At 42.6% G+C, this 18,934-nt stretch overlaps 1 protein-coding gene across 2 annotated transcripts in view; it reads right to left on the bottom strand.

The window, feature by feature from the left end:
* Positions 1 to 18,934, bottom strand: part of LOC115190091 (inactive carboxypeptidase-like protein X2) — a 101,492-nt gene that overhangs the window by 14,574 nt on the left and 67,984 nt on the right. For both annotated transcript variants that reach the window (XM_029748567.1, XM_029748566.1), the window contains 4 exons: positions 17,119 to 17,298; positions 13,056 to 13,353; positions 10,751 to 10,890; positions 6,268 to 6,367 (listed from right to left, as the gene is read on the bottom strand). In XM_029748567.1, the coding sequence (XP_029604427.1) occupies positions 6,268 to 6,367; positions 10,751 to 10,890; positions 13,056 to 13,353; positions 17,119 to 17,298 (718 nt within the window). The remainder of the gene's footprint in view (positions 1 to 6,267; positions 6,368 to 10,750; positions 10,891 to 13,055; positions 13,354 to 17,118; positions 17,299 to 18,934) is intronic.

Raw genomic sequence — 18,934 nt, 5'->3', positions numbered from 1 at the left:
TGTGTGTGTGTGAGTGTGTGTTGTGTGTGTGTGTGTGTGTGTGTGTGTGTCAATGTTATGTTTGTGTGTGTATCTACTGTCTGTCTATCCTTCTGTGTGTGTGTGTGTGTGTGTGTGTGTGTGGTGTGTGTGTGTGTGTGTGTGTGTGTGTGTGTGTGTGTGTGTGTGTGTGTGTCTGTGTGTGTGACTGTTATGTTTGTGTGTGTATCTACTGTCTGTCTATCCTTCTGTGTGTGTGTGTGTCTGTGTGTGTATCTACCGTCTGTCTATCCTTCTGTGTGTGTGTGTGTGTGTGTGTGTGTGTGTGTGTGTGTGCATCTACCGTCTGTCTATCCTTCTGTGTGAGTGTGTGTGTGTGTGTGAGTGTGTATCTACCGTCTGTCTATCCTGGGTTCACAGTGAAGACATGATGATGATTCTCTCTGATAACTGGGGAATAGCAAGTACCTTTTCTATCATTAGGTTGTTCACAACAGGGACTTGGTGTTCCTCTCTTTCCACATGTGGAGCCACATGTGGAGAGAGAGAGAGAGAGAGAGAGAGAGAGAGAGAGAGAGAGAGAGAGAGAGAGAGAGAGAGAGAGAGAGAGAGAGAGAGACAGAGAGAGAGAGAGAGAGAGAGAGAGAGAGAGAGAGAGAGAGAGATGTCTATCCTTCTGTGTGATTGTAATGTTTGTGTGTGTATCTACTGTGTGTGTGTGTGTGCGTCAGTCGAAAATAAGACAATTTTAAGAAGAGCAGCTTGACATGTTTCCTCTCTGCTCTCTGGGACTGCAGCAGAGCGAACTGGATTCTCTTGAAGGAACGTGTCTTGCAGACAGTACAGTTGGTCCCAGGAATGCTAACAACACCTACAGATATAGTCCTGAATGAATCGTGAATAACGATGAGTGAGAAAGTTACAGACGCACAAATATCATACCCCCGAGACATGCTAACCTCTCACCATTACAATAACAGGGGAGGTTAGCATAACTCCAAGACATGCTAACCTCTCACCATTACAATAACAGGGGAGGTTAGCATACCCCCAAGGCCAAAAAGATCATCAAGGACATCAACCACACGAGCCACGGCCTGTTCACCCTGCTATCATCCAGAAGGTGAGGTCAGTACAGGTGCATCAAAGCTGGGACAGAGAGACTGATAAACAGCTTCTATCTCATGGTCATCAGACTGTTTAAATAGCCATCACTAGCCAGCTTTCACCCAGTTACATAACCCTGTACCTTAGAGGCTGCTGCTCTATATACATAGACATGGAATCACTGGTCACTTTAATAATAAATCACTGGTCACTTTAATAATGAATCACTGGTCACTTTAATAATAAATCACTGGTCACTTTAATAATGAATCACTGGTCACTTTAATAATGGAACACTGGTCACTTTAATAATGGAACACTAGTCACTTTAATAATGTTTACCTACTGTTTTACTCATCTCATATGTATATACTGTATTCTATTCCACTGTATTTTAGTCAATGCGACTCCGACATTGTTTTCCTAATATTTGTATATTTATTAATTCCATTCTTTTACCTTTTAGATGTGTCTTGTTGTGAATTGTTAGATACTACTGCACTGTTGGAGCTAGAAACACAAGCATTTAGTTAGGTATTACTGTTGGAGCTGGGAACACAAGCATTTAGTTAGGTATTACTGTTGGAGCTGGGAACACAAGCATTTAGTTAGGTATTACTGTTGGAGCTGGGAACACAAGCATTTAGTTAGGTATTACTGTTGGAGCTGGGAACACAAGCATTTAGTTAGGTATTACTGTTGGAGCTGGGAACACAAGTATTTAGTTAGGTATTACTGTTGGAGCTGGGAACACAAGCATTTAGTTAGATTCTACTGCACTGTTGGAGCTGGGAACACAAGCATTTAGTTAGGTATTACTGTTGGAGCTGGGAACACAAGCATTTAGTTAGGTATTACTGTTGGAGCTGGGAACACAAGCATTTAGTTAGGTATTACTGTTGGAGCTGGGAACACAAGCATTTAGTTAGATTCTACTGCACTGTTGGAGCTGGGAACACAAGCATTTAGTTAGGTATTACTGTTGGAGCTGGGAACACAAGCATTTAGTTAGGTATTACTGTTGGAGCTGGGAACACAAGCATTTAGTTAGATTCTACTGCACTGTTGGAGCTGGGAACACAAGCATTTAGTTAGGTATTACTGTTGGAGCTAGAAACACAAGCATTTAGTTAGGTATTACTGTTGGAGCTAGAAACACAAGCATTTAGTTAGGTATTACTGTTGGAGCTGGGAACACAAGCATTTAGTTAGGTATTACTGTTGGAGCTAGAAACACAAGCATTTAGTTAGGTATTACTGTTGGAGCTAGGAACACAAGCATTTAGTTAGGTATTACTGTTGGAGCTAGGAACACAAGCATTTAGTTAGGTATTACTGTTGGAGCTGGGAACACAAGCATTTAGTTAGGTATTACTGTTGGAGCTGGGAACACAAGTATTTAGTTAGACCCGCAACAACATCTGCTCAATATGTGTATGTGACCAAAAAACATTTGATTTTATTAGATTTTATAGCATTTTTGGGGGGTATGATATGAACGCCTTCTCCCACTCTCCCCTGTCCAGACGCTGTTCCTGTCCAGTTTCATGTCCGTTGTTGTTCATTAAATGTTCTCCCTGTACCTGCTTCTCATCTATAGTACCAGCATCGATCCTTACAGAATGACGACGTCGGGTCCAGGTGACGTTGCCGAGGGAAACGTGTGGTGCCTCAGCTAGCTCGTTGGGCTTCCATGCCTTAGCTGGCTCGAGAGGTCGTCATGCTTCAGCCGGCCCATCAGGCTCCCACGCCTCAGCCGGCCCATCAGGCTCCCACGCCTCAGCCGGCCCATCAGGCTCCCACGCCTCAGCCGGCCCATCAGGCTCCCACGCCTCAGCCGGCCCATCAGGCTCCCACGCCTCAGCCGGCCCATCAGGCTCCCACGCCTCAGCCGGCCCATCAGGCTCCCATGCCTCTGCCAGTTCGTCGGGCTTCTACGCCCCAGCCGGCTTGTCCATCGCCCATGCATCGGCCGGCTCGTCAGGCTCGCCCAGGTGGGACGCCGGGTGGCGCCCCTAGAGGGGGAGGGGGGTTTACTGTCCCTCTCAGGCGCCAGGCTGCCCTTCATTACGCGCAGCAGCGCTCATTGGACTCACCTGGACTCCAGGTATTTTTTTTGACTGCCCCTGTCTGCGTCCCCTGGTTGTTCCCTGTGTCTGCGTCTCCTGTCCAGACGCTGTTCCTGTCCAGTTTCATGTCCGTTGTTGTTCATTAAATGTTCTCCCTGTACCTGCTTCTCGTCTATAGTACCAGCGCCGATCCTTACAATTCACGATTTCATTCAGGATTATCCGTAACCATGGCAGCATCCATATGAATGTAGAAGTGTTTAGAAACATATTCTTATTTACAATTGAAGCGACTCCAAAATGACACAATACATTATTTACCGTTAATTTCCTATTGGGCACAAAATAATCTGAAACACAACCAAAACAAACAGCAACTGCATCCAACAAGTTTGTAGAGACTCTAGCTTGATGTAATCATTGTGTGCTAGGATTATTTGTGTGTGTGTGTGTGTGTGTGTGTGTGTGTGTGTGTGTGTGTGTGTGTGTGTGTGTGTGTGTGTGTGTGTGTGTTTGAGACTCATACTGTAGAATTAAGCTGAAAGGAAGAGTCATGGAACTTTCATTAATCCCTGAAGCAACACTTCTGCCCCGCGCTTTAACTGCACAATATAAGCTTACCCACACATATGAATTCTAAAATACAAGGCAAATAGGGACAGGTACTTGTGTCATCAATCCTGCAGGCAGAATCTACTGTATAGTAATATATTCATGTCTTTCTATAAAATGGTAGCCATTTCCTGTTGCGGATTTACTTTGTCAAGCATGAAATACCAGCATGATCAGCATCTGTGAGAGTTTAATGACCCAACGTTATTGTCTTTGGCTCTGGAAGAAGTTCTTACTTTTGCAGCGTTAATTATATTGATTAATTATATGCTATAAATGTTGCTTATCTAATTATCACGTACAATTTGTCTATTTGGTTCCCTGTCCGAATGGATATATGCTATTGTCTGTAATACATTCTCTGCTACTGATGTGTTCTATAGAATGCTAATGATGTGTTCTATAGAATGCTACTGATGTGTTCTATAGAATGCTACTGATGTCTTCTATAGAATGCTAATGATGTGTTCTATAGAATGCTACTGATGTGTTCTATAGAATGCTAATGATGTGTTCTATAGAATGCTACTGATGTCTTCTATAGAATGCTACTGATGTCTTCTATAGAATGCTAATGATGTGTTCTATAGAATGCTACTGATGTCTTCTATAGAATGCTAATGATGTGTTCTATAGAATGCTACTGATGTCTTCTATAGAATGCTACTGATGTGTTCTATAGAATGCTACTGATGCTTTCTATAGAATGCTACTGATGTGTTCTATAGAATGCTACTGATGTCTTCTATAGAATGCTAATGATGTGTTCTATAGAATGCTACTGATGTCTTCTATAGAATGCTAATGATGTGTTCTATAGAATGCTACTGATGCTTTCTATAGAATGCTACTGATGTGTTCTATAGAATGCTACTGATGTCTTCTATAGAATGCTAATGATGTGTTCTATAGAATGCTACTGATGTGTTCTATAGAATGCTACTGATGTGTTCTATAGAATGCTACTGATGTGTTCTATAGAATGCTACTGATGTCTTCTATAGAATGCTAATGATGTGTTCTATAGAATGCTACTGATGTGTTCTATAGAATGCTACTGATGTGTTCTATAGAATGCTACTGATGTCTTCTATAGAATGCTAATGATGTGTTCTATAGAATTGCTAATGATGTGTTCTATAGAATGCTACTGATGTGTTCTATAGAATGCTACTGATGTTTTCTATAGATGCTACTGATGTGTTCTATAGAATGCTACTGATGTTTTCTATAGAATGCTACTGATGTTTTCTATAGAATGCTACTGATGTGTTCTATAGAATGCTAATGATGTGTTCTATAGAATGCTAATGATGTTTTCTATAGAATGCTAATGATGTGTTCTATAGAATGCTAATGATGTTTTCTATAGAATGCTACTGATGTTTTCTATAGAATGCTACTGATGTTTTCTATAGAATGCTACTGATGTTTTCTATGGAATGCTAATGATGCTTTCTATAGAATGCTACTGATGGAATTTTATGAAGATAAAACAATATCCTATGTACTACTATGTCATTGATTGTATTATTATTGGTTGATACACACGTGGGAATACACACTGGACATGTCACCTACTGGAGTGGCGTTTTGGACTCTGATACTTGGGCTTGGTGGAGTAATGTCATATCCATGGACACAGAATGAAAACACAGAGAATACTATAATACATCTCTCTATAGTATGTATGGACACAGAGAATACTATAATACATCTCTCTACAGTATGTATGGACACAGAATGAAAACACAGAGAATACTATAATACATCTCTCTATAGTATCCATGGACACAGAATGAGAACACAGAGAATACTATAATACATCTCTCTACAGTATGTATGGACACAGAATGAAAACACAGAGAATACTATAATACATCTCTCTATAGTATCCATGGACACAGAATGAAAACACAGAGAATACTATAATACATCTCTCTACAGTATGTATGGACACAGAATGAGAACACAGAGTATACTATAATACATCTCTCTACAGTATGTATGGACACAGAATGAGAACACAGAGAATACTATAATACATCTCTCTACAGTATGTATGGACACAGAATGAAAACACAGAGAATACTATAATACATCTCTCTATAGTATCCATGGACACAGAATGAGAACACAGAGAATACTATAATACATCTCTCTACAGTATGTATGGACACAGAATGAAAACACAGAGAATACTATAATACATCTCTCTATAGTATCCATGGACACAGAATGAAAACACAGAGAATACTATAATACATCTCTCTACAGTATGTATGGACACAGAATGAGAACACAGAGTATACTATAATACATCTCTCTACAGTATGTATGGACACAGAATGAGAACACAGAGTATACTATAATACATCTCTCTATAGTATGTATGGACACAGAATGAAAACACAGGGTATACTATAATACATCTCTCTATAGTATGTATGGACACAGAATGAAAACACAGAGTATACTATAATACCATGTATCTCTCTACCTGTTCTGATGTCATGGCCGATCCCCTCCACCTGGATGATGGCGTTGGCTATGCCCCGCCCCTGCATGTCCCAGACCATGCCTTTGATCCCACGATGCACCTGTGCATGAAAGGTCAGAGGTCAAAGATCAACTAACTGTATAATAATAATAATAACAACAATAATAATATGTAATGTATCATATTTAATATTAATTTGATGATATTATATTTTATTTTGCGGTAAAACAAGTTGTAACAGTATTTAAAAGTACAAGAAACCCATAGTGTGACACATGAATGCTTAAAAACTACTATTTTCAATGTGGTCCTTGATGTAAATATTTATAACAGTATAATATGACTCGTTTCAGGAAGCAAGGCATATGTCGCATGTCACTACATCGCAGGAGAGGCATTTGAACGTCTTGTTGTCGTTGATCGAAATGCCTTCTGGAACATGTTAACTTTCATGTGCCTTAATAACAAACGTTTATTCAATCTGTAAATACGAATACAACTTGTTAAAATATTAGCTTAATTGGTTTAGCCACGGAAAACGGCGGGAACCTTCCATGTTAGCCATGATTGGCTGAGATAACGGGTGGGCTGGACATACCGGGAGATGAGTTTGGATTGGTCTACCATGTAGCATGCTTCTGTTTATAATGTGAGCTGTTCAGTATGTGTTGATAATCCTTGCTACTGCGGTGTTTTTCAAAAGATACAACGTTAGCCATCGAGAACTACAAAAGTTTTTGCTACTAATTCTCAGCAACATTGATGCCCTGAATTTAGCAGGCGCTATCGACAGATCAGTTGGAAAAAGTTATGACGGGCTACTTTTTTTGCACACTCCCCGGTCAGTGTGAACCCGAGTGACTTGACACAACGCTGGCCAAACAAGATGTAGCTACAATTAAAACAGAGTTTAATGGTTCCAGTCTGCTGTGAAGTGTTCATCCCAGTATACAGGTAAGAGTCTAGCTACATTTTCAGATATTATACACTTCTAATTTAGTCAGAAAGTGGATTTCATTGCAAGTTAAAGAATACTGTTCACTAGCTAACGTTACATTATCTTACTGGCTCACTAGCTAACGTTACATTATCTTACTGGCTAACGTTACGTTATCTTACTGGCTCGCTAGCTGACGTTACATTATCTTACTGGCTAACGTTACGTTATCTTACTGGCTCGCTAGCTAACGTTACATTATCTTAATGGCTCGCGTTACATTATCTTACTGGCTCGCTAGCTAACGTTACGTTATCTTACTGGCTCACGTTACATTATCTTACTGGTTCACTAGCTAACGTTACATTATCTTACTGGCTCGCTAGCTAACGTTACATTATCTTACTGGCTCACTAGCTAACGTTACATTATCTTAATGGCTCGCGTTACATTATCTTACTGGTTCACTAGCTAACGTTACGTTATCTTACTGGCTCACTAGCTAACGTTACGTTATCTTACTGGCTCGCGTTACATTATCTTACTGGCTCGCTAGCTAATGTTACGTTATCTTACTGGCTCATTAGCTAATGTTACATTATCTTAATGTCTCACTAGCTAACGTTACGTTATCTTACTGGCTCGCTAGCTAACGTTACATTATCTTACTGGCTTGCTAGCGAACGTTACATTATCTTACTGGCTCGCTAGCTAACGTTACATTATCTTACTAGCTCGCTAGCTAATGTTACGTTATCTTACTGGCTCGCTAGCTAATGTTACATTATCTTACTGGCTCGCTAGCTAATGTTACGTTATCTTAGTGGCTCGCTAGCTAATGTTACGTTATCTTAGTGGCTCGCTAGCTAACGTTACGTTATCTTACTGGTTCGCTAGCTAACGTTACATTATCTTACTGGCTCGCTAGCTAACGTTACATTATCTTACTGGCTCACTAGCTAACGTTACGTTATCTTACTGGCTCGCTAGCTAACGCTACGTTATCATACTGGCTCGCTAGCTAACGTTACGTTATCTTACTGGCTCACTAGCTAATGTTACATTATCTTACTGGTTCACTAGCTAACGTTACGTGTATGATCTGTGTAGTAAAATTGTTTGAATTAGAAATCCATTTGCATTGCTAGATATATATTTTTAGCAATTTTTTAATTGAACCTTTATTTAACTAGTCAAGTCAGTTAAGAACAAATTCTTATTTACAATGACGGCCTACTGGGAAACAGTGGGGTTAACTGCCTTATTCAAGGGCAGAACGACAGATTTTTACCTCGTCAGCTCGGGGATTCGATCCAGTATGCTGTCGGTTACTGGCCCAACGTTCTAACCACTAGGCTACCTGCCGCCCCCTTATAGCCTAATGTTAGCGAGCTAACATTGAACCTAGTTGGTTAACTCAGTAGCTACCTGCAGATTCATACTACAGCTATGACAATCCGTTTGTATTGGTAGTAGTATGAGTTGGGATTATGCCGGTTAATTGTTAAGCTAGCTGGCTACATGTCTAAACAGAAGACTCCACTTCTCCAGATGATTACATGACCCATCAGGTTAGCCAGGTGTGACTGGGAGTGGTTATGGCCGTCTAGTTCATAAACATGTGGACATGTCTAGACAATAGTGACCCATCCACTTAGCTAGATGTGTCTGGGGGAAGGTTATAGCATTTATTGTACATGACACATCAATTTAGACAAGTGTGTCTGGGTAAGAATCATCTAATAATTATAAAATACTAGTTACAGTATCTCATCAGAGGACTGTATATCTCTCCATACAGTCTAGAGCCAGTATCTCATCAGAGGACTGTATATCTCTCCATACAGTCTAGTGACAGTATCTCATCAGAGGACTGTAAATCTCTCCATACAGTCTAGTGACAGTATCTCATCAGAGGACTGTATATCTCTCCATACAGTCTAGTGACAGTATCTCATCAGAGGACTGTATATCTGTCCATACAGTCTAGAGACAGTATCTCATCAGAGGACTGTATATCTCTCCATACAGTCTAGAAACAGTATCTCATCAGAGGACTGTATATCTGTCCATACAGTCTAGAGACAGTATCTCATCAGAGGACTGTATATCTCTCCATACAGTCTAGAAACAGTATCTCATCAGAGGACTGTATATCTCTCCATACAGTCTAGAGACAGTATCTCATCAGAGGACTGTATATCTGTCCATACAGTCTATAAAGGACTATAGACCACCCATGACTGACAGTCTATGAATACAGGACTATAGACCATCTGTGTCTGGCAGTCTAGTGAATACAGGACTATAGACCACCTGTGACCGACAGTCTAGTGAATACAGGACTATAGACCATCTGTGACTGGCAGTCTAGTGAATACAGGACTATAGACCATCTGTGTCTGGCAGTCTAGTGAATACAGGACTATAGACCACCTGTGACTGGCAGTCTAGTGAATACAGGACTATAGACCACCTGTGACTGGCAGTCTAGTGAATAAAGGACTATAGACCATCTGTGACTGACAGTCTAGTGAATACAGGACTATAGACCACCTGTGACTGGCAGTCTAGTGAATACAGGACTATAGACCATCTGTGACTGGCAGTCTAGTGAATACAGGACTATAGACCATCTGTGACTGACAGTCTAGTGAATACAGGACTATAGACCATCTGTGACTGACAGTCTAGTGAATACAGGACTATAGACCACCTGTGACTGGCAGTCTAGTGAATACAGGACTATAGACCATCTGTGACTGGCAGTCTAGTGAATACAGGACTATAGACCATCTGTGACTGGCAGTCTAGTGAATACAGGACTATAGACCACCTGTGACCGACAGTCTAGTGAATACAGGACTATAGACCACCTGTGACCGACAGTCTAGTGAATACAGGACTATAGACCACCTGTGACGGGCAGTCTAGTGAATACAGGACTATAGACCACCTGTGACTGGCAGTCTAGTGAATAAAGGACTATAGACCACCTGTGACTGGCAGTCTAGTGAATACAGGACTATAGACCATCTGTGACTAGCAGTCTAGTGAATACAGGACTATAGACCATCTGTGACTGACAGTCTAGAGAATACAGGACTATAGACCACCTGTGACTGGCAGTCTAGTGAATTAAAACTTCTTAGGGATAGGGGGCAGTATTTTTACGTCTGGATGAAAAGCGTGCCCAAAGTAAACTGCCTGTTACTCAGGCCCAGAAGCTAGGATATGCATATAATTGGACTCTGCACCCTCTCTGGACTCTGCACCCTCTCTGGACTCTGCACCCCTCTCTGGACTCCGCACCCCCCTCTGGACTCTGCACCCCTCTCTGGACTCTGCACCCCTCTCTGGACTCTGCACCCCCTCTGGACTCTGCACCCCTCTCTGGACTCTGCACCCCTCTCTGGACTCTGCACCCCTCTCTGGACTCTACACCCCTCTCTGGACTCTACACCCCTCTCTGGACTCTGCACCCCTCTCTGGACTCTACACCCCTCTCTGGACTCTGCACCCCTCTCTGGACTCTACACCCTGTACCTGCTCCATGAAGACGAGCAGAGACTCCCTGTTGTTTTCCCACTCCTCCGCCAGCTCACTCTCATGGGGGAATTTGTCACAGCCCACGTACATCGACAGCTCGAAGCAGTTGGTGTGCAAGTAGCTGAAATCATTCATACCTGCCAACACAGTGCACAGGCAGAGTCATTTATCTGTCGGCCAACAACTGCCAAATGAAAAGACATCAGCTGGTAGGTTATTTTCTCACCAGTGTTTTCTAAAGATAATAAATCAAATCAACATGTGTTGAAATGAAGAGCTACTCTGGTTCTGGTCTGTGATAATAAATCAATTCAACATGTGTTGGAATGAAGAACTACTCTGGTTCTGGTCTGTGATAATAAATCAAATCAACATGTGTTGAAATGAAGAACTACTCTGGTTCTGGTCTGTGATAATAAATCAAATCAACATGTGTTGGAATGAAGAACTACTCTGGTTCTGGTCTGTGATAATAAATCAATTCAACATGTGTTGGAATGAAGAACTACTCTGGTTCTGGTCTGTGATAATAAATCAAATCAACATGTGTTGGAATGAAGAACTACTCTGGTTCTGGTCTGTGATAATAAATCAAATCAACATGTGTTGGAATGAAGAACTACTCTGGTTCTGGTCTGTGATAATAAATCAAATCAACATGTGTTGAAATGAAGAACTACTCTGGTTCTGGTCTGTGATAATAAATCAAATCAACATGTGTTGGAATGAAGAACTACTCTGGTTCTGGTCTGTGATAATAAATCAAATCAACATGTGTTGAAATGAAGAACTACTCTGGTTCTGGTCTGTGATAATAAATCAAATCAACATGTGTTGAAATGAAGAACTACTCTGGTTCTGGTCTGTGGTAATAAATCAAATCAACATGTGTTGAAATGAAGAACTACTCTGGTTCTGGTCTGTGATAATAAATCAAATCAACATGTGTTGAAATGAAGAACTACTCTGGTTCTGGTCTGTGATAATAAATCAAATCAACATGTGTTGGAATGAAGAACTACTCTGGTTCTGGTCTGTGATAATAAATCAAATCAACATGTGTTGAAATGAAGAACTACTCTGTTTCTGGTCTGTGATAATAAATCAAATCAACATGTGTTGAAATGAAGAACTACTCTGGTTCTGGTCTGTGATAATAAATCAAATCAACATGTGTTGGAATGAAGAACTACTCTGGTTCTGGTCTGTGATAATAAATCAAATCAACATGTGTTGGAATGAAGAACTACTCTGGTTCTGGTCTGTGATAATAAATCAAATCAACATGTGTTGGAATGAAGAACTACTCTGGTTCTGGTCTGTGATGGCAAGTTGTAGGTTCCACAGTTTTACCCTTTTCACCTGCTCAGGGCTGTTAGTTATATTAGGTATCTGTCTAGGGTGTACACGTCCGCATATTCACAGGCTGATTTCTTGTTGTTTTCTTTGTTAAGTTTTGCACATTTGTTTTTTTACAATGTTACAAAGAAACCTGTAGAAAAACGTTCGAACAGCCTGTGGCTAAAGCGAATATGCAGACGCGTAACACCCTAGACAGATACCTAATATAAATAACAGCCCTGAGAAGGTGGAAAGTTAAGAAAAACTGCTACAACAGATTAAGCCTAGTCATGAAAGGACTTGAACTGAACTGAAATTAATTGAACTGAATTTAAATGAATTTAACTGAACTGAATTGATCTGAACTGAAATTAATTGAACTGAAATAAAATGATTTGAACTGAATTGAATTAAACTGAACTGAAATGAAATGATTTGAACTGAATTGAATTGAAATGAATTGAACTGAACTGAATTGAACTGAACTGAAATAAAATGATTTGAACTGAACTGAATTGAACTGAACTGAAATGAATTGAACTGAAATGAATTGAAATGAATTGAATTGAACTGAACTGAAATGAAATGAACTGAAATGAATTGAACTGAACTGAATTGAACTGAACTGAATTGAACTGAACTGAAATGAATTGAACTGAACTGAATTGAACTGAACTGAACTGAAATGAAATGATTTGAACTGAACTGAACTGAAATGAAATGAATTGAACTGAACTGAATTGAACTGAACTGAAATAAAATGATTTGAACTGAACTGAATTGAACTGAACTGAAATGAATTGAACTGAACTGAAATGAATTGACCTGAACTTAAATGAATTGAAATGAAATGAATTGAATTGAACTGAAATGAAATGAACTGAAATGAACTGAATTGAACTGAACTGAATTGAATTGAACTGAAGTGAAGTGAATTGAATGGGAAAACAACGACACTAACTCCCTGCCGCGGTGTGCCAAGACGCCCCGTTGATGGTGCCATCTTCCTTGGCAAAGTCCTCGGTGTGGCAGACGCGGCGCCTGGCGTCGGTCATCAGGCGGTGTGTGGACGCGTAGGAGAAGGCGAGCCAGCGGAAGACGTGGTCGTCCGGGGTGGGGGTCTGCTCCCTGGATACACCCTGGGAACGGGTCCTGTCGTAGGGGAAGGTCACCACCAACTCCCCTCCCTGGAGGTTACCGCCCAGGACGAACGGGATCTTCTCCATCCAGGAGACCAGCGCACGCGTCTCCGCTGCTACCTGAGGAGAGGACAACGAGAAGGAGAAGGAGAGAAGGAGGGAGGAGAGGAGAGAGAGAGGAGGAATGGAGAGAAGTAGAAAGAGGAGAGGAGGAGAGAAAGACAGGAGAGGAGGAAGAGAGGAGAGGCGAGGCGAGGTGAGGTGAGGAGAGGAGAGAGAGGAGAGGAGAGGAGAGAGAGGAGAGGAGAGGAGAGAGAGGAGAGAGAGGAGAGAAGAGAGGAGAGGAGAGGAGGAAGGAGAGAAGAGAGGAGAGGTGAGGCGAGGTGAGGTGAGGAGAGGAGAGAGAGGAGAGGAGAGAGAGGAGAGAGAAGGGTGGAGAGGGGAGGAGAGAAGAGAGGAGGGAGGGGAGGAGAGAGGTGGGAGGAGGAGCGGGAGAGAGGGAGGAGGAAGGAGGAAGGAGAGGAGAGGGAGGAGAGGAGAGAGAGGAGGGAGGAGAGGGGAGGTGAGGAGAGGAGAGGAGAGAGAGGAGAGAGGAGAGGAGAAAGGGGAATGGGAGGAGAGAGGAGGGAGGAGAGTAGAGAGAGAAGAGAGGAGAGGAGAGGGGGGAGGGAGGAGAGAAGAGAGGAGGGAGGAGAGGAGAGGCGAGGAGAGGAGAGAGAGGAGGGAGGAGAGGAGAGTGGAGAGGAGAAAAAATGAATGGGAGGGGAGGAGAGGGGAGAGAGGAAAGAGAGAAGGGAGGAGAGGAGAGGAGAGAGGACGGAGGAGAGGAGAGAGAGCAGGGAGGAGAGAGAGAGAGGAGAAGGGAGGAGAGGAGAGGAGAGAGAGAGGAGGGAGGAGAGGAGAGGAGAGAAGAGAGGAGAAAAAGGGAATGGGAGGGGAGAGGAGGGAGGAGAGGAGAAGAGAGAGGACGGAGGAGAGGAGAGAGGAGAGAGAGGAGGGAGGAGAGGAGAGAGAGGAGGGAGGAGAGGAGAGAGAGGAGAGGGGAGGAGAGGAGAGAGAGAGGAGAGGGGAGAGAGAGAGGAGAGAGGAGGGAGGAGAGGACAGAGGAGAGAGAGGGAGGAAAGAGAGGAGGGAGGAGAGAGGAGAAGAGAGAGGACGGAGGAGAGGAGAGAGGAGAGAGAGGGGGGAGGAGAGGAGAGAGAGGAGAGGGGAGAGAGAGAGGAGAGAGGACTTATTTACTTGGTATTTATTTACTAAAATGTACTTATTTACTTGCTATTTATTTACACACAGGAACACCCAGAGGCTTATGTTTACATGCAACACTGCCTGATGTGATGGATAATTTCAAAACGGAGGAGCAAATTGGCCATTCTGTGAGGGATATCTCATTTTGTTTACAAACCATTTCTACTCTGTCTAAAACCCTGGCCTATTAAGTCACAGTGGTTTGGTCCCAAATGACACCCTATAGCATATATTTCATTCCCTTTGAACAGAGGACGCGCTGGCAGTAACTCAGGATAGGTGGGCAGAGTAGGACTGAAAGACCTCAAGTGGGAATCAGATTATTTAAAAAAAAACAGATGGTAGGAAATCCGTCACCATATTTAATGAAGTCGGGGAGACAGGGAGGGATACAGAGGGAAATGAGGACAGTTGAATTCACCGCTTCCTGGACACAGATGTGAATCCCATCTCAGTGTAGCCCGGGCCAGATCTATCTCCTCTCAGTCCAGAGTGGAGGGGAGGCAGGTAGCCTAGTGGTTAGAGTGGAGGGGAGGCAGGTAGCCTAGTGGTTAGAGTGGAGGGAGGCAGGTAGCCTAGTGGTTAGAGTGGAGGGGAGGCAGGTAGCCTAGTGGTTAGAGTGGAGGGGAGGCAGGTAGCCTAGTGGTTAGAGTGGAGGGGCGGCAGGTAGCCTAGTGGTTAGAGTGGAGGGACGGCAGGTAGCCTAGTGGTTAGAGTGGAGGGGCGGCAGGTAGCCTAGTGGTTAGAGGCAGGTAGCCTAGTGGTTAGAGTGGTGGGGAGGCAGGTAGCCTAGTGGTTAGAGTGGTGGGGAGGCAGGTAGCCTAGTGGTTAGAGTGGTGGGGATGCAGGTAGCCTAGTGGTTAGAGTGGAGGGACGGCAGGTAGCCTAGTGGTTAGAGTGGAGGGACGGCAGGTAGCCTAGTGGTTAGAGTGGAGGGACGGCAGGTAGCCTAGTGGTTAGAGACAGGTAGCCTAGTGGTTAGAGCTTTGGGCCAGTAACCGATAGCATACTGGATCGAATCCCTGAGCTGACAAGGTAAAAATCTGTCGTTCTGCCCCTGAACAAGGCAGGTAACCCCACTGTTCCCCAGCAGGCCGTCATTTGTAAATAAGAATTTGTTCTTAACTGACCTGCCTAGTTAAATATATATATATATATATTTTAAAGAGTGTGAGTCATTGTAATGGCAACACACTGGGACTGAGAGCAGAGACTCTCTATAGACATGAGGGTCTAAATTAACACAGAGTTGTGGTGTTCAGTTCCTCACAACACAAAAGACCCCTAAATAGACCTCTAGTCAGCTCTGAGACTAAATTATAATCTTTTAAAATCACACACCATCACTATCTGGGAACCGTACATTTAAATTAGCAGAGAGGCTATAAAACGATGAAGCTCGCTAACAGGAGTAAAACGAACATCTGTCATGGAGTCATTATGACAGGATGAGAACAGGAAGTCCTCTATCTGTCATGGAGTCATTGTGACAGGATGAGAACAGGAAGTCCTCTATCTGTCATGGAGTCATTATGACAGGATGAGAACAGGAAGTCCTCTATCTGTCATGGAGTCATTGTGACAGGATGAGAACAGGAAGTCATTGTGACAGGATGAGAACAGGAAGTCCTCTATCTGTCATGGAGTCATTATGACAGGATGAGAACAGGAAGTCCTCTATCTGTCATGGAGTCATTGTGACAGGATGAGAACAGGAAGTCCTCTATCTGTCATGGAGTCATTATGACAGGATGAGAACAGGAAGTCCTCTATCTGTCATGGAGTCATTGTGACAGGATGAGAACAGGAAGTCCTCTATCTGTCATGGAGTCATTGTGACAGGGTGAAAACCAGAAGTCCTCTATCTGTCATGGAGTCATTGTGACAGGATGAGAACAGGAAGTCCTCTATCTGTCATGGAGTCATTATGACAGGATGAGAACAGGAAGTCCTCTATCTGTCATGGAGTCATTATGACAGGATGAAAACAGGAAGTCCTCTATCTGTCATGGAGTCATTGTGACAGGGTGAAAACCAGAAGTCCTCTATCTGTCATGGAGTCATTGTGACAGGGTGAAAACCAGAAGTCCTCTATCTGTCATGGAGTCATTGTGACAGGATGAGAACAGGAAGTCCTCTATCTGTCATGGAGTCATTATGACAGGATGAAAACAGGAAGTCCTCTATCTGTCATGGAGTCATTATGACAGGATGAAAACAGGAAGTCCTCTATCTGTCATGGAGTCATTGTGACAGGGTGAAAACCAGAAGTCCTCTATCTGTCATGGAGTCATTGTGACAGGATGAGAACAGGAAGTCCTCTATCAACAAACTGTGGGAGTCGACGACTAACAAGGAACTTTGTTCGGGTGCTCTGTTTTTTCATAAATTATAATTTGGACAAATCACAATTTCACAGGTGCTCGCATCTTTCCAATTTCGTAAGGGGACATTTGGCCCAGACTGCTGCTCGAATCTGGCTGCAAGTTTCCGTTAACGGGGGTGGGGGGGGGGGGTGACTTCGCTAGTTTCAATAGTATCTTTTCTCATTTCTATTTTCCAGTTCTGGATGTCCGAGAATTCCTCTATCAAACGACTTTCAAACACTTCTCAGAATCTTGCGTGGCATTTACAAACCGTGGAGTTCTTGGACTGGTACCATTCGGGGATGGGCACGTGGTGGTTGAGCATCTTTCTGGGGATCCATTTCTTTGTTTCAGCCTCCCACAGGATAGAGTTGAGGTCCGGGAAGTTATGGTGGATGTCTACTCCGTCCTGACTCCACCGACCCAGGGACCAGCCACTCAGCTCCGAACCCTGAGGGACAACAGGAGAGTGACACATGGTGAAACGTGAGAGCAGATAATTAAGACATTGTTAAAGGAATTTTATATCTTGATGATAATAATCAATAATCAATTCGCCTTGACTAATGCCCAAGGTTTGTAAGACAATGGGTTAAAATAATTAGGCAAGGACTCAGCTTTCTGCAAAAGGTTTAAGTAGCTTTATTCATGAGAACGTTCTGGCGTCAGGATAACAAAACAGTTATTATATAGTTCTTGCTTACTTACGCACATGCATTTACACACAAACTGTTGGTGACCTGCATCCCCCATTGACCTCACACACAAAGTGTATCACTATCCAGCTCAGCCTGTTCCTTTCCCTCAAGGTTAGGAACCCTTTGAAGTTGTACTTCCTTTACCATCTGTCCCCTGCTGTCTATATTAATTGCATACACACATTTCTTTCCCTCTCCTGGATTTTCTGAAACTAATCAGACCAATCGATCACTACATTGATCATTACATTGATTATTCATTAACCATGCTGTATGACTAATAATTCATCATGGTTTATTGATTCATTTACCTCTATTAGATAATTCTCTTATCAGACATGGAGGTCCCCAAAATGGTTTTAAACGAATCACTCAGTGGAGGCTCCTTAGGGGGAGGAAGGGTAGGACCATCCTCCTCATTGAATTTCATAAACATTTAAATAGTGAAACATTATAAAAGTTATCCTTTTAAAAAAAAATAAAACTATACTAAATATATTCACGTAACAAATAATTGATTAAAACACACTGTTTTGTAATGAAGGTTTATAGTAGCCTCAGCAGCACTCTGTAGGGTAGCACCATGGTGTAGCTCGGAGGACAGCTAGCTTCCGTCCTCCTCTGGGTACATTGACTTCAATACAAAACCTAGGAGGCTCATGGTTCTCACCCCCTTTCCATAGACTTACACAGTCATTAATTAAGTTCTTGCAGCATGAACGGAGGATCAGAGAATGAATCTATTATTGAAAGCATAAGCTACAGCTAGCTAGCACTGCAGTGTATAACATGTGGTGAGTAGTTGACTCAAAGACAACAAATTAATTTCTTCAAAAATGAAGGAGAAGCAAGAGAGCGAGAGAGAGAGAGATAACTATATTTAGTTGTCATTTTTTTTAACTTTCACTTACTTAGCTAGCGAATGGAGCTAGCTAGTTTAGCCTACTCAAACACCTGGTTCAAACGGAGAGGGATGCTATGTTAGCTAGCTGGAACTGGAACACTTCCAAGTCAAGGTAAGCTTTTGGTTTAATTAATTTATTGCCACCGGGGCCCGCCGATGTAACTGCTAAACTGCTTGCTGACTGTACACTGCACTGTACTGTATGATTGTAGCGGGTTTACTAACATGTTAGTTCTAGTAGCTATGTTGACCATGACGTTAGCTAATATGGTGACAATGATGTAGGCTGTGTGTAGCGGTTATGATATGAAGGCTTGGCTTGGAAATGTTTTTTCGTCTGGTCACAGATGGCTGATGTGTTGTGCACTGAAGTCCACAAGCGAAGGGAAATGCCAAGAGTGAGCAAAGCTGGCATCAAGACAAAGGGTGGCTACTTTGAAGAACCTCAAATATCAAATATATTTTGATTTGTTTAACACTTTTTT

The sequence above is a fragment of the Salmo trutta genome, unplaced genomic scaffold, assembly GCF_901001165.1.
Source record: "Salmo trutta unplaced genomic scaffold, fSalTru1.1, whole genome shotgun sequence".
NCBI classification, from domain to species: Eukaryota; Metazoa; Chordata; class Actinopteri; order Salmoniformes; family Salmonidae; genus Salmo; species Salmo trutta.
Note: the sequence above shows the minus strand (reverse complement) of the source record. Positions and strands in the feature narration are given on the sequence as shown.